The 16,527-nt window shown below is 33.1% G+C and overlaps 3 protein-coding genes across 4 annotated transcripts; all 3 read right to left on the bottom strand.

Annotated features, from left to right (window-relative positions):
- Positions 1-1,245: 1,245 nt before the first annotated feature.
- On the bottom strand, positions 1,246-4,617 carry LOC123259281 (autophagy-related protein 13). 2 transcript variants are annotated; one of them, XM_044719644.1, is made up of 5 exons: positions 3,826-4,617; positions 3,390-3,738; positions 2,174-2,357; positions 1,687-2,098; positions 1,246-1,522 (listed from the first exon to the last, which is right to left on the bottom strand). In XM_044719644.1, exons 1-5 carry the CDS (start codon positions 3,976-3,978, stop codon positions 1,304-1,306), a joined length of 1,317 nt encoding a protein of 438 aa, XP_044575579.1. In that variant the 5' UTR covers positions 3,979-4,617; the 3' UTR covers positions 1,246-1,303. The 2 variants fall into 2 exon arrangements, with proteins under 2 accessions (XP_044575579.1, XP_044575578.1); XM_044719643.1 differs by having other exon boundaries at positions 1,247-1,522; positions 1,678-2,098; positions 3,826-4,616.
- Positions 4,618-9,406: 4,789 nt separating this feature from the next.
- LOC123275498 lies at positions 9,407-10,411 on the bottom strand. Its single transcript, XM_044743651.1, has one exon. The coding sequence runs from the start codon at positions 10,409-10,411 to the stop codon at positions 9,407-9,409; it is 1,005 nt and encodes a 334-aa protein (XP_044599586.1).
- A 48-nt stretch (positions 10,412-10,459) lies between these two features.
- Positions 10,460-12,577, bottom strand: LOC123275497. The gene is made up of 2 exons (XM_044743650.1): positions 11,116-12,577; positions 10,460-10,815 (listed from the first exon to the last, which is right to left on the bottom strand). Exons 1-2 carry the CDS (start codon positions 12,575-12,577, stop codon positions 10,460-10,462), a joined length of 1,818 nt encoding a protein of 605 aa, XP_044599585.1.
- Positions 12,578-16,527: the final 3,950 nt, after the last annotated feature.

Here is a 16,527-nt window from a genome sequence, read left to right as displayed (position 1 = left end):
AATATATAATATAGTTTTTACAATATGTACATTATGTAAATTATGAAAATTTATAAAATATAATAGAAAGTCTTAGCACTCAAGCACTCGTAAATTAATAGATGATAGCATTTTAATCAACAAGTTACAGCTTTTTACATAAATTTATCATTAACATTTTAGCTGTAATTTATACTAAATCTTTCTTTTTAAATTCATAAATATTTAAGCTTCATTTATCATTTATAAATATATTTAAAAACTTTTACACTCTTGATTAATTAAAAATAATCTTTAGGCTAATTTCAATCATCTTTCGATCAAAAATTTGTTAAATTACGTTATAATAGATGCAAAATTAATCTATTATATCAAGTCTCGTTAAATATTGATTGCATATCAAAGCCCAGCGTGCAAAACTTTTTTTTTCATTATTTATTTTATGATGACTAATAATGATATTCATAAATGACATTACATTTATTTAAAGCCAATTTTACTACAGACTAGTTTTAAATTTTGCAAAAAAATAAATAAAATCAAAATAAACTTCCTGATTCATACAATACATAATTACAAAAAAAAAAATAAAATCATTGTAATCATTCAAAAGCACCAATTGATTTTTTTACACAAAAAATATATACAATTTCAATATAACTTTTCTTCAATGATTCAACGATTAAAAATGATAAATTATTGGTGCTTTTCATTATCTAAATATATTTATATTTAATTCGAAAAAAATATATGACTATGCATAATACAAAATAACTATGAGAAACTATATTTTATACTTTCTATAAAATAATTTTCGATAAATTTTTTAAAAATATTTTACTCAAGTAAAATTCAGTCGATCTATATATATATATATATTAGGGTGTGCCAAAATGTAACTCCCGTGGAGAATCTTTTAAAATTGGAATTTTTAGTTCCGCTTTTAACAGGGGCTGCGTTTGGGCATTTCCTGATATATTTTGGTGTGAGACAATGTATTTGATTTTCATAGAATTTTTTAACAGAAGCTTAGTTTGGGTATTTCCGGTGAAAATTCAAAATTTGGCCGGAAGTGCCCAATTAAATCTCCTGTTAAAAATCCTATAAATAATCAAATGAATTCTCTCAACCCAAAATATCTCAGGAAATGCCCAAACACAGCTGCTGTTAAAAATGTAACTCAAAATTCCAATTTTGAAAGGTTCTCCACGGAAGTTACATTTTGGCACACCCTAATATATATATATATATATATATATATATATCTTACAAATAATTAAATATCTAAATAATCTACTATGTGTATATATATTCCACACATTCATTACTGATTATTATTATCAGTTTGACACAATGTTGTAAGAATATCCTTATACTTTTGCTGATTAATTTCAAATGTCTCTAATTGTTTAGTAAGATCACCGACTTGTTCAGCTAATGTTCTTTCTTCTTCCAAGAATGCTTGAAGTTGCGGTGCACTCTGGCATTCACGATAAAAAGTACCCAAATCGCTATTTGTATTAGTGCCAGCAAAAGGAGTTTTCTAATTAAAAAATAAATAAAAATATTTTTTAATTTCAATATGAGTAAATAACACAGATTAGTAATATATATCAGTTGCAAGCAGTTATTGTAATAAAAGACAAATCAAATTAAGAAAAAAAAAAATTTTTTTTTGGCATGAGCATAAATAATTACCAAGTCTACCATAATGAAATCGTCGTTAGCGCTGGTAATGGAACAGCTACTCCGTCTTGATCCATTTCTCGAATTACACTTAGACGTAGCATTGTCAATCGCCGATGACTTATCATTATTTCCGTTGTTGGTATCCAAAGTAGCTCCAACAACACTACTCAATGGGGTACTTGTGATAACCGAACCAGCAGCCGTACCAGTAGTTAAAGCAGAAACAGATGTTGCGGTAGCAGTCGTTGATGTTGGAGGATTTGATATGTCAGGTATAAGACCAAGAGGTGGTGATGTTTGTCTAGGAGTTAATAATGAACTAAACGGTACATCCGGTATAACTAAGTCTTGTTCATTGACAACAACTTGCTTATTAACAACAAAGGCCCCCACTTTAATTGTATCACTTAATGATTTTGATATTTCTTCACTGAAATAAATCATATTTTAATTTAGTCGTCAAGGTATTCAAGTGGATAAATAGTTTAGTTATTTAAATAACAACCTCTGCTGATATCTAGCGTGTCTTGGACTAAGATCCGAGTGAAAGTGATCACTTTTGAGCATTATAGAATCTCGGCTTGTGTGCGTGGGTGATATCGTCATTTTAGTCCGATAGGATACTGATAAATGAATTGTACCAACAGGAGTACAAAGTTGACCAACTCTTATGTGTTTATAATTATCTCCTGAAACAATATTGTTTTTTAATAACTATAGTTTTCATTTTTATTTTTTTTTCTTTTTAAAAAAAAAATTTTTTGATTTATAATCAGTTATTACCATTAAAAATATTAATTACTCACAACAAATTCGAATATTTTATAATCTTTAGTTGTATTATATAAATATTTAAAATAAACAGTTGACTTAAATGATAAAATTAATAAGTCAGTGACATTTTAAGTGAGAAAGTATGATAATTAGAAAGTGTAACATATTTTACTGAATAAGCATTTTTATAAAATAAAATAAACTGTGTAATGTATTGTATAGTATATTAAAATTTTAATTTAAAGAAAATATATTTTTGTATATGAAAGTTTTTCAATTTAAAGTTATATTGAATAGTTTATATTTTTTAGATTATAAAACACTTATATAATCAATTACTCAAAAAAATTTAAGTTTTCGAATATTAATGTAATGAATCGTTTAATTTAAATATTAACAATTAAATCGAATTAATATTGGATATATTTTTATAAATTTATCAATTAAATGACTACTAAATTCCTGCAAAATTATCACAAGCTACAAAACATTATATTATCATACATATATGTAAATATCAAAGCAAGAGAAATTTCCAATTTACATTCAGTGAAATAAAGTCTTGGGTCCTTATAAATATTGAAGATACTGATGATGAAACTAATAGATAACTAATAAAAATATACCATTAAATGAGTACATAACTAGCTACTGATACTAATAATTATTGGTATGAATAATGATTTTAAATGTATGTTAACAAAAAAAAACTTGTATCGGACTTTACTCATATCTCAATTAGTTTAAATAGAAGATTGTTCCTTTTTTATGTTGTTGACAGTAATAAAGTTAATAACTGTGTTAAGTTATCGTCATATAATATTTTATAATTTAATAAAATTAAATAATTGTATAGATATTCTTGCAGAAATTAGTAGTCGTAATTTTAAATAAAAGGTGTTTATCATTATTTTATGATAATAAAATAAAATTATAAATTTATATACCTAATGTATGAAGCTGCGGTTCACCCATATAAATTCTATAACAAATAACATACGAATCTGGTCCTTGTCTGCGACTTAATTTATAAGCAGGCGTAACTCGTGATATCGAAAGTAATGATTTAAGTAAAATTCCCATTCTATTATAAACGGTGTAGGTAACTCTTATAGTAGGATCACTTTGTTCAGGTAAAACACCCAAACTCCATGTTTCTAGGACCATCGTGTCGCCTTCTACTGTCCTTAATGATATTTCGATACACAATGGTATCGAAGAACTTATTGCTTCACCACACAGTACTTTTTTGGCTTCTGCTAAGACTTCAGGAAGATCATGAACTGCCAAATTAAACTGTAAAAACATGAAAACATAATTAAAATAATAATTCATAGTATTAATTATATAAAATGAAAAATAAAACTATATAAATTTACTAACCCAGTCAGCACCTGATGAGTCTGGTTTACATTTAGTGATAACTTTTTCACCAGATCTTGACTGCACTAATATTTGGGCAGTTTTGAAAGCCAAAAATTTCATAAATTTATCTAAATCCTTTTTATCTTGCATACTTAATTTCATAGCAGACATTTTTTAGCTCTTTACTGATTTCTTACTCAAAAATCTTCACGTAAACCGATGAAACGTATTAATTTTAAAAAACAATCTATTCAAAACTGGACTTAAAATGGATTTATTTAAAGAAAGTAAAGTCATTTTACTCATCATTGACATCAATGCTAATTCACTAATTCATTCAATTACGTCAATTATCGTAAGCAAATAAGTATTCAAACTTAATTATAATCACATTGTTTCACCAAATAAAAATTAACCTATCCAAACAAAATTGATATTATTTTTTTTTTTTACTTAATTATAAAAAATAATTACGTTGTATTAAATTCAATATATTAAACTAATGAATCATGTAATGAATCAAATAAATATAGTTTTATTCTTTGGCACTTTCGTTTTATAACCACCCACTACATTTGACACGGCAATATTTCATCGATAAATACTTTATTAAATATATTTCATTTAATCGTCGTTATTATTTTTATTTTACTCACTAATCATATTGATACAATTATTACTTATCATCAATTAAGCAATAAGTCTAATAAATTAGTTAGTATTGTTATTATTAAATGTTATGACATTACATCTGAAAGATATGAGCAATGAATTTTCGACACGAAGTTATGGTTATCTGAATGACTTGAAGTTAGTTGCCAATGAAAAAATAATCTTTTTTGCGTGATGCGCATCACTACCATTTATCTGCTGTCAATAATAGTATATTTTATTTAAAAACATAATTTTATTTATATTATTATTAATTTATAATTTTTTTTTAATTGATATTTATGTATATCATTATATGGAAATATTTTGTAATGTTAAACATCCGCACCCTTTAAAAGATTTTAGCGGGAAATTTAAAATCAGCACTAGAAAAGCAGAGTTTAAGGTATTACCCTCGCCAGAGTCGTTTTCTTGGGATTTTTTTTCAAATTTCGCAGATTAATATTTATATAATTCTGCATCGATTGACGCGATTTGAGAATTTTTGACCATCTAGTTTCCGAGATATTTAGTTTCAAAGTTTGAGTTTTAAACGCTCTTATACATTATGGTATACAGGATATCCAAAAGTTTACCTACAAACATTTTTATATCTTAGAAACTTTTCTTAGGATCTTTTTAAAAAACTAGAGTAACGTTAACTAACAACTAAACAATTAAAAAAAAAAAAATTCATTGATAATTACCACACAATTTCAGAGATATTTATTAATAAGTAATGAAAAATTTACCAGACTTTAGCCAAGGAGGGGATACGTTAATAAAGCTGTGGCAACAGCGCAAGTTTTGTCAGCCGCGAAAGAAGTATGAGACGCGCGTGCGCTGACAAATTTGAAAAGTTTAATTTACGTTAGGTGTAATATTATAGTTAATTTTATTTATTAAAAAAAAAAAAAACAATGATTATTTAATGAAAATAAGTATTTTTTTTATATTTATTAAAAATTCAAAAAGTTAACAATTTTAATCTAATAATATATATTAATCTTTCATAAGTTAAAAAATAATAAAAAAAAATACTAAAATTTAAAATCAGCTAATAATCAACACGAAAAATTTAATTACTGATTTTTTTGGAAAAAAAAAAAAAAAAAAAAAAACAATATTGTCAATTATTTTTTTTCAGACATTGTTATTATATTTCCGAATAAATGTATGTAAATAAATGAATAAACGCATGTATCAAAACAGAGGTTAGTCTACAGCTGATCCAAAACACTACAGTATCACCACTATAAAATATACTAGAAATTCAAATTGCGCGCATCCGCGCGCGCTCTAATCTTGAACCAATAAGGAATCAGGGTCCATGTTTTCGATACTAAGCTAACTTCATTCTACCATCAATTTTAGTATATAGAAGATTGACGTTCATGCAGTGTTGCCAGACTTTTCAAACGATCAGTTTCTCGTTCGTGATTGGCTGAAATAAGTACATAAACAGCAAAAAGTTTTAGGCTTGTCAGTAATGACTACCGGTATGTGTACCGTACACTCTAGCATAAACTTTTGACGACGGAAGTCGCGAGGGTAATACCTTAAAATCCAAACTAACTCTTTTTAAGAATATTAAAATAAAAGAAAAAATATTTTAAAGAAATCTTGAGTACATAAATGATAAATTTTTATAATTTATTTTTCTCACCTCCGGGCGGAAATCGTCAACTTTCGTCCCGCTGCGCTAAACGAAAATGCCGCTTTCCGCCTCCGTCAAGGAGAAAAATAGTATACACACCACGGGCAGTAAATAAGAAAGCCTCAGATCACATGTTTATTGACCTCGGCTTCGTCTCGGACAACAATTACATGTGATCTGAGACATTTCTTATTTTACTGCCCTAGATGTGAAATATACTATTGAGATAAAAAAGGATATAAATTTATACATGATTATAAATAATTTTGGTGATTAAATATTCATGTTTACGGTATATGTATATAAACACGGGTACTACATTAATATTAAAAATACGATATATTGATAAAATATGTATAAGAAATTTCTTGAACTGCCGCTGATAAACCTGCAAGAACTATCAGAACAAACAACTTTTGTCATTTATTGTATGAAGACTGTCGAAATTTATTAGCTTTCGTAAGTTGTCATTAAACTTTTATTACTAAACGTATAAATGTTTAATGTTGAAAAATAAAAAACTAATTCTAAAATAAGTAAAATGCCCGATTGCATGTAATGTGAATTATGTTATCAGAAATAACAGATTTGGGAACTCTAAATACTCTAAAAAATTTGATATTTAAAACAGAGTTTCAAATTTTGGAGTACTTTTTAAAATGCATTTTGGGCTTTTAACATCAAGTAACTCTTATATTTAATGACAAATTCTCATTTTTTTTTATATTCGTCCAAGAAATCGACCTATGCACGTCGGCTATGACCGAATGGCGCTTTTTTTTTATTCCGTGAACATGAAGTTATCAGACATTTAACCCTTCAGTACCCACGTTTTTTTTAGTGTCTCACTTGCACTGCAGCGACATCCTATAAGTTGAATGTTAGTGCGTGAGAAAAATTCTCATAGCGAGGGTACTGAAGGGTTAATAATTTTCTTAACCAATATATTATGACAAAAAAAAAATTAGAATGAAAAATTTCACTTGTAAAAATGGAAAAAATCTATCAATCCAATTTTTTTAGGATACTTTTTTAGTACTGATTTATTTGTTAAGTAAAAATGAAAAATGTTCGAATGTCTGCAAATTCTAAAGCCTTTTTATGCTTACTTTACCTATTTATTCGGCATTACTAAATATTTTATGATTTTCTAATTAAAAAAAAAAAATCTACTCTTAACTTAATATCTATAGTTGTACAGTCAACGCTCTCTGTATTTGACTCGCCCGTACAGGACCATTCTCTGTATTTAACTCGTCCTTGTCCATAAGAGCTGTGTAAAATCGTCAAATATAGAGGAAGAATGTGGTCCAATATAGAGAGCGGTCAAATACAGAGAGGTCCAATACAGAGAGCGTCGACTGTACACGGAGAAAAAAGTGTTGCTATTATCACGATACAGTATAGTGATGATCACGATCCACGTATGACTATACTTTAGATGCGCATATGTCCAATCTAGTGGATCGTGATTATCACGATCCACATGGATTCGGAAATCGAATGTCTATATTGCTATGGTTTATAGATGATTATTAGTTGTTTTTGATTAAATATTAATTATATGTTATTGCAGATTATTTTTTTTTTTTAGTTTTTTCGTATATTATTGTTATAAACATAAATACGAATTCCTTGTATAGCTTGATTAGTTTAAAATTTTTGTGTAGTTTATATGACAGTCAAGAATTAGGTTAGGTTTAAAAATGTTTAAATAATGATTGACAGCAGTTGGAATTTATTTTATGACTTTTTTTTTTATTTTTAAAAATATTAGCCTAGAAATTTGTATTATTGATATATTCATTAAAAATACGCAATTATTTTTATCATAAGAGAAATATTTTTTAATGGAATTTTTACTTCTTTATTACTCCATGTACTAAAAATAACATATTTTTGCGTAAAGTAGTATGGGATCAAATTATTTATGCTAAAAAAACCTTTCATGAAAACACAAATGTTATTTATTTAATACAATATATAATGTTCATTGTTTTTCTTTATCAACGCAGTAGAATTATATACAATAACCACGGACATAGCATTAACTCAGTTAGAATAGGAAGATTTATTTCTTTACTAGACCTTCAAAAAACGACACGAGTTTTTCAAGATTCCACTCGAGTAATTTATCAACAACCCAATTATCCATATCGCTGTTAATATAAATTGGTGCAATTATCGCTATTTCATCACCAAAATTATAAATAAATAAACTCGTAAGTTTCAGACTTGGTTATGTGTGGTAGCGCTGAACGCGTCGTGGATAGTGATAATCAGTATAATCACGATCCGTTTCGCTGTAGTAAGAAAACGTTTTTGAGATATTCACTATACAGTTGAGCGTGGTATTCAGTATTCACTGTTTCGAGCATAACTGTATTCGTATGGTGAATATGACAATACTGTTTTGAGCTAATCACGATACTTCGTTTACGATCCACTGGATCGCTATAATAGCAATACTTTTTTCTCCGTGTACTTAAAGTCACATTCAATTAAAGAAAAAACTCAAAATAATAAATTTTTTGGTTATCTGTCTTCAAAAGTATATTTTTATTTTAATGGCATATCTGTAATTTTTTATTGCAAATTTCGTAAGTCTAATTTGAAAGTTTTTACTAAGCTTGCCAAATATTTTAAGATCTGATAAATATTGAAATATTCTAAAGAGATATCACATTCTGAAAAATATTGAAAGAGCGGAAAAGCGGGGATCAGGTTTAGGTCTGGATATCTCAATTAAAACGCGTAAATAATTATCAAAATTAACACTATAAATTTATTTACACTAAATACAAGTTATATTTGATATGTTAAATAGCGGATTGTTTAAATAAAAGCGGATTTATAATACACAGCGTGGTTAGCACAAGCGATACCGGTTGACACGTGGGTGAACACTCTGCCGGCACTGTAAAAGCGGTGAAATAAATGCACAAATAACACAATTTATCTGTAACAAATTAGAGCGAATTATTAGCGGTTAATTTAAGCAATTTAAATTATAAAAATAGCGAAATGCGGAATTAATGGCGACTTGTTGCAACGAAAGCGTGGAAGCGAAAGATAATAATAATAATGCGTCTTCTTCCTCGTCGACTTGGGGAAGAAGGCTGATTGCGCATGTCAGCGGAGCGATCAGCCAATCACACCACCGAGACATGGCGTGATCAGTCAAGCTAAGCATTCATAGGCGGTTAGTTTTTGTGAGAACTAGCGGTCGACAGGTGCGGCTCGTGAAATTGGGAGTCCCCCAGGGGCGAGTTAATCGCTACTGGGCCTTGTTCACCGAACATTCTCCCCCGGGTTGGCGGCTGCGTCGACAAGATCATCTTCTTCATGCGTTAGCGGCAGGACACAGAGCTTTGTAATTGGACGTACCAGCTCTGTGTTAACTGTCTTAACAGTTACCACGCGGATTTGTCCATCTTCACCTGGATGGACAGCAATTACTTTGGCTAATGGCCACTTGGTTGGCGGGAGATCCTCAGTGGTGATCAGTACAACTGAACCCACCTTGATCTGGTTGCGTCGATGATGCCACTTTGAAATGGCCTGGTAGCGGTGGATGCAGTCCTGGTAGTAGCGTCTCCAGAAATGTTGAACCATTTGCTGGACTTGTTCCCAGTGCGAGAGCCGAGCAGGTTGTAAATCTGTCAGCGATGGCTCTGGGATAGCGGTCAGTGACTGTCCGATTAAGAGGTGACCTGGAGTCAGTACAGCCAGGCCAGCAGGATCTTCATTCAGCGGTGTGAGCAGTCTGGAATTCAATATGGCTTCAATTTGAGCCAGTAGCGTTGAATATTGTTCAAGCGTCAACAGCGAGTCTCCGATTGTTCTTCGAAGGTGAAATTTGATAGATTTCACAGCGACTTCCCATTTTCCTCCAAAATGTGGAGCTCCAGGCGGATTGAATTTCCAGTTCGTGCCATCTTGAGCGATCAAGGTTGATAATTCTCGTAATGTGCGAGATCCTGCAGCGAATAGTCGTTTCAGCTCTTTATCTGCTCCTACAAAATTGGTTCCACAGTCTGAATATAGCGTGTGGCAGATACCTCGGCGACTAGTGAAGCGGCGATAAGCGGCGATGAAAGCGGCAGCGGTGTAGTCAGTTACTAGCTCTAAATGTACAGCTGAACTGAACATGCATACAAAGACTGCAATCCAGCCTTTGTATGTTTTTGCTCCACGTCCTTGAAACGTTTTCAGCGTGATAGGTCCAGCGTAGTCGAGTCCTGTATGCAAGAAGACTCGAGTTGGCTGTACTCGTGCGGCGGGTAGTTGACCCATCAACTGTTGAGCGCGTTCTCCACGATGTCTCGTGCAGATAACGCAGCGTCAAATAAATGATCTGACTGGAACACGGCCTCCAATGATCCAGACACTCTTGCGTAAATCAGCGAGCGTAAGCTGAGTACCTCCGTGAAGCGTTTTGCGGTGCGAATCATCAATCAAAATTGATGTAAGCGGTGATTGTCGCGGTAGAATCGCTGGATGCCTCTCTTCTGGGTCCAGCAATGCGTTTTTCAAGCGGCCACCGACTCTCAGGACCCCCTGATGGTCGATGAACGGAGTCAGCTTAGTGATACTGTTATTTTTAGGCAGACCATCACCATCTTGTAGCGTGTGAAACTCTCTAGCGAAGTATTGTCCTTGAGTGAACTTAATTAAGGTCAATTTAGCGCGCTCCAGGTCTGATCGAGTAAGCGGGTAGGCCAGCGAAGATTATGGAACTCTTTTAAAGCGGTCGATGGCACGATGCTAGATGCTGAGTTTCCGTAGCAGTGGAAACAGCTGCGTGTAATGCGACAGTAATTGTTGGAGCAGGCAATTTTCTGCTTTCCAAGTTACTAGTGTCAGACCTTGGCGTTCTTCTCAATGCGTTGCGTTGTCGGTTGGAGGTTCCAGAGTGGGCCAAGAGGATTCTGGTTCATGAAGCCAAGTTGGTCCATGCCACCAGAGAGCGTGTTGTTTCAGTTTTAGCGTAGGTATACCTCTTGAAGCGCAGTAGTCAGCGGGGTTTTGTTTTCCTGGAATAAATTTCCAGGAGACATCTCGAAGCTTTTCTTGGATTTTTCCCACTCTATTGCGGACGAATGTCTTCCAGCGGATTGCCGGACTTTTAATCCATGCGAGAGTCACAGCGGAGTCAGTCCAGAGATTGATCCTGACATTTTCAAGCGACTGAACTTCTTTGATATGAAGTATCAGTTGTGTTAGCAACCATGCGGCAGATAATTCCAAGCGTGGAATTGTCATGGTCTTCAGCGGTGCTACTTGCGTTTTTGAACACAAAAGTGAGACCTTTGTGTTCCCATCAGCGTCAGTGACTCTCAAATAAACAGCGGCAGCCATAGCGTTTTGCGAAGCGTCTGAGAACCCGTGCAATTCCATAGTTGCTCCAGGTGCTATATTATTCCAGCGTGGAATGCGGATGGATTCGATGTTTCGAAGATCCTCGCGGTATCCAGTCCATTTGTGAATGAGTGATGGTGACAATTGTTCATCCCATGACACTCTATCTAGCCACAGATCTTGCATAAAGATCTTGGCTTTGACGACTATTGGTGCGAGAAGTCCTAGCGGATCATACAGCTTAGCGATTTCAGACAAAATAGCTCTTTTTGTCTTGGGCGTCTCTGGCGATAGCGTGTACTTGAACTGGAGAGCGTCAGTGCGTGAATTCCAGTACATGCCCAGGACTTTTACTGGTGCATCACTGATTTCTTTAAGCGGTGTATCCAACTGCTTTTCTGGAGCGACTTCAGCGAGTAACCGTGGGCTATTGCTAGCCCATTTGGCAAGCGGGAAGCAGCCTGCTGCACACAGAGCTTTTGTTTGTACTGCAGCCTTGATAGCGTCTTCTTCGTTGTCTGCTCCACCGTAGATGTCATCTACGTAGCGTGTTTTCAACATTGGAGCAACAGCTAGCGGAAAGCGGTGTCCTTCATCCTTTACTAGTTGGATAAGCACACGTACTGCGTCAAAAGGTGCACTAGCGGTTCCGTATGTGACTGTCTTGAGACAGTAAGCGTCTATTAAGTCATTCTCATCTATCCAGAGAATGCACTGAAGCGGCCAATCAAGCGAGTCGACCTCAATCGGTCTGAACATCTTGGTGATGTCAGTAGCGAATAGAATCCTGCTGCAGCGGATTCTCAACATCACATCAAAAATGTCAATTTGCGTTTTGGGTCCTGCGTGGAGAATGTCGTTCAATGAAATTCCTGTAGATGTTGCACAGGAACCATTGAACACTGTCCGGAGCTTCGTAGTGGCACTATCAAGCTTCAATACCCCATGGTGAGGCAAGAAGTAAGCGTTTGCGGGCAATTCGTTGACTGGTATTCGTACCATGTGTCCTAGTTGAATGTATTCTGCCATGAATGCACGATACATGTAAGAATATTCTCTTTCTCGCGACAAGCGAGTTATTAATCTGCGGAGTGACCCCATAGCTGCGTTGATAGAGTCGCCAAGTTGACTCTCAAGGGCCTTAAGCGGTAATCTCACTACGTAGCGTCCATCAGGCTATCGATAATGCGTTTGACGAAAGTGAATTTCACATTCGTCTTCTTCAGCGGTGTTGAGCGGTGAATTACCTGATGGAACCTCTTCCTGTTCCCAAAACTTAGCGATAGCGTCTTGTAATTCTGTATCTACTGACGCATGTAGTGCTGCGTGTGATGTTGAAGCGTGTTTAGCGGTGACAGCTCCATAGACAATCCAACCAAGCGTGGTGGATTGTGCAATAGGAGCATTGCGAGGTCCTCGTTGAATCTCTGCGTTCATGATCTGTGCGGCTGGTGATGCACCTAGAATAATATCTACAGGGCGTGGCTGTAGATACTGCGGGTCAGCGAGCTTGAGATTCTCAAGATGCGGCCATTTCGGATCAGCGATCACGAACGATGGAAGATCTACCGTCAGTGTCGGTAGAATATGCATGGTGACATGCATTGATGCGGTCGTACACAGCGAACGAAGCTCAATTGTGCTCACACCTAGTGAGCTTCCTGCGGAGACATTGCCAATGCCCTTGAGCATGACCATGTCACGCTGTAGCGGTTGTCCAAGCTTCTTGAAGAGCGACTGTCTCATAAATGAGAGCTCTGAACCTTGATCAATCAACACTCTGGCGGTGATTGGATTGCCATGATGCGGGCGTACCTGGACTAAGGCGGTAGCTAGCAAAACTTGAGCGGAAAGCGAATCTGTGCGGAAGATGTAGACTGCGGTGAAGCTGGTTTCGTTGGTGCATCCAAAATGGATGGACATGTAGTGACGTTGACCACATTTTTGGCAATCTTGAGCGGTCTTGCAATCTGCGGCGCGGTGCGGAACACGAAAGTTGAAGCACAAATTGCATTTTTCAACTATCTTGTGTAATTCTCCATAGCGAGGTTATTTAAGGCCCGAAGTCGAGTTTTCAGTCTTAATAAACGGAAAGTTCAGCGTACCGGTGTACGAATGACTATCAGGAGCAGCACCCGATGTGCTCTGCGATGCTCCTGACACTCGACCTTTCCTAGCGGTATTACACTTCACTTAACACAAAACAATTTTTAGCGGTATGATTAATTAAATTAATTGAGATAGAGCCAGCCTGATCCGGCTCGAGGGACCAATGAAAAATGCTGAAAGAGCGGAAAAGCGGGGATCAGGTTTAGGTCTGGATATCTCAATTAAAACGCGTAAATAATTATCAAAATTAACACTATAAATTTATTTACACTAAATACAAGTTATATTTAATATGTTAAATAGCGGATTGTTTAAATAAAAGTGGATTTATAATACACAGCGTGGTTAGCACAAGCGATACCGGTTGACACGTGGGTGAACACTCTGCCGGCACTGTAAAAGCGGTGAAATAAATGCACAAATAACACAATTTATCTGTAACAAATTAGAGCGAATTATTAGCGGTTAATTTAAGCAATTTAAATTATAAAAATAGCGAAATGCGGTTAATTAACAATAAGCGAAAGTAAAGCGGAATTAATGGCGACTTGTTGCAACGAAAGCGTGGAAGCGAAAGATAATAATAATAATGCGTCTTCTTCCTCGTCGACTTAAGGAAGAAGGCTGATTGCGCATGTCAGCGGAGCGATCAGCCAATCACACCACCGAGACATGGCGTGATCAGTCAAGCTAAGCATTCATAGGCGGTTAGTTTTTGCGGGAACTAGCGGTCGACAGGTGCGGCTCGTGAAATTGGGAGTCCCCCAGGGGCGAGTTAATCGCTACTGGGCCTTGTTCACCGAACACATTCTGTTAATTTCGTAAGCTGAAAAAAAATTAACTTGAATCATGAGAAAAATTCTTGAACCAAGAAAACAATTTTGAGGAGTCATTGTCTTGAATCAAGATCGAAAATTCTTGAATTAAGTAAAATTTACTTAAACCAAGAAAAATTTCTTAGTTTAAGAATTTTCCTACTCAAATCAAGATGATGAAATTCTTCAAAATTGTTTACTTGATTCAAGTAAATTTTTTTTCTGTGTACAGAAAATTATTAAAAAAAAAAAAAAATTACTGTGATATTTAGAAAAAAATTTTATTAGAATATTTCATTTTACAAACTAATATTAAATACATGAGCTACCGTCTTCTTTGTACATATTTTAATGGATGTTTTATGTTTTAACATTTTCGAAATCGCTTCAATAATTTTTAAATTTATCTGGAATATTTTCTATACAAATTTTTAGACTTTTCAAAAGTATTAAATAGAAAATCACAGTATAATCTCTAAAGTTTTTTCTAAATAGTTCTAGAATATTCTGATACCTTCCAATACAATTTAGTTTTTGAACCTTACTCAAATAATAATACGCTTCAAAAACTTAAGCAAGTTTTCTTATTTTTTAAATTTATTTATTAAAGAATTGAATTTCTCGATACTAATCAAAAAAATATAAATATGATCATGTACAATTATCTGATGGGGCTTCAATAAATATATAGATAAAGTGAAAATTAATATCTTTTTTCCGGTTCAAAATAATATCATAGTATAACAATTCCATATTTTACCATTTATAGCAAATAAGTGGATAATGAAAATGGTACTTAATTTTTCAATTAATAACAATTACACCTACACCACATTTAAATTATTTTTATGCTACAATAAATTCATAAATTAAACTTTTTATACTAAAAAAAAAATAATGTTATTTACAAAAACAATATAATAAATTCATTAAAAAAAAAACTTTCCGTCAGTCGTAAAAGTAAAGCCTAATTGAATTGATAAAATAAAAAAAAAAAAACTTATCTTGGCTGATCAACTTGATAAAATATTATTCGATACTACAAAAAGGTTTTGTTGAAACTCTTCAGTCAGTAATCTGACTGTATGATCAGCATAACTGAAATTGCAAGAATTTTTTAACAACGTAATCCTAATAATTATCAATCTCAGACACATTATATGTTTACAAACACATTTGAGATAAACATAAGAATTTAATCAACAAACTAAAAGTATTTTCATTAATGCGTGACTCTTCTTCAATTGCGTGGCTAAGGAATTAAATAAACAGACATAATTGAGTAATAATAATCTAGTCGTATTGACATAAATAGTTTATTGAAATAAAGAATCCGGTAACTTGATTAAAAAAAAAAATATAATATCTTTAATCACACTATACTCGAAAATTTTCCAGAATATTTTGTTAGTGATTCATTTAATTATCGTAGTAATAACTTCTAATTTTTATCACTTATCTAAGTCATCAATTCGATATCTTTTTCTTTCATATGTAAATGTTTTTTTGTTCATTTATATTTTAATGCTTTGTAGTCCTAATTACAAGTAATAAAATTAATGGGAATAGGACAAGGTTTTAAAAAAAAAAAAAAATGATAAATTTTCTCCATCAGTCAAGCTTTAAATACCTGACTCATCGACAAAAAAAAATTCCATATTGACTTTCTTTTCACATCACTGCAAGATATACTCAGAATTATCGCTTAAGTGTTCTGCCAGCTCATAGTTTGCAATAAAGTAACAGAATTCCCCAATCTGGAATAAAAGGATTCATATATTTTACTGTTTTTATCATTTTAAACGATCCAAAAAATTTATCTATACTGATTAGTTCAAATATTTTTCTTAAGTTGATGTTTTGCGCATTAAAATGTCATTAAAATTTTGAAAAAGTTCTTTTGTAATCGAATGCGCTTGTAATTTATCTAAATATAAGGCTTAGTAATTTTAGCGTGATATTTTCTCATGTTTGGAATGCCAATGACAATGTATGCTGAGCTAGAATCACACTTCTGCTGCGTGACACTATTTACTTAGTAATTCCCCGAAAAATATCGCGCAATTGTTTAAAAAAAGAGAATATTCTTACACATACGTACAATTTTTTGAGTAGTCTGTTAACATG

Source organism: Cotesia glomerata, linkage group LG2 (assembly GCF_020080835.1).
Source record: "Cotesia glomerata isolate CgM1 linkage group LG2, MPM_Cglom_v2.3, whole genome shotgun sequence".
Classification (NCBI taxonomy): domain Eukaryota; kingdom Metazoa; phylum Arthropoda; class Insecta; order Hymenoptera; family Braconidae; genus Cotesia; species Cotesia glomerata.
This window is presented reverse-complemented; position numbering and strand designations above follow the sequence as displayed.

Bases quoted from the DNA above. Each gene is read 5' to 3' on its own strand.
- LOC123259281 (XM_044719643.1), bottom strand. From the start codon at position 3,978: ATGTCTGCTATGAAATTAAGTATGCAAGATAAAAAGGATTTAGATAAA. The intron at 3,739-3,825 runs GTTAGTAAATTT...ATGTTTTTACAG, and splicing joins ACTCATCAGGTGCTGACTGG to TTTAATTTGGCAGTTCATGA. The intron at 2,358-3,389 runs GTATATAAATTT...ATATTGTTTCAG, and splicing joins ACCGCAGCTTCATACATTAG to GAGATAATTATAAACACATA.
- LOC123275498 (XM_044743651.1), bottom strand. From the start codon at position 10,411: ATGGGTCAACTACCCGCCGCACGAGTACAGCCAACTCGAGTCTTCTTG.
- LOC123275497 (XM_044743650.1), bottom strand. From the start codon at position 12,577: ATGGGGTCACTCCGCAGATTAATAACTCGCTTGTCGCGAGAAAGAGAA. The intron at 10,816-11,115 runs GTATACCTACGC...TTACTCGATCAG, and splicing joins TGACTACTGCGCTTCAAGAG to ACCTGGAGCGCGCTAAATTG.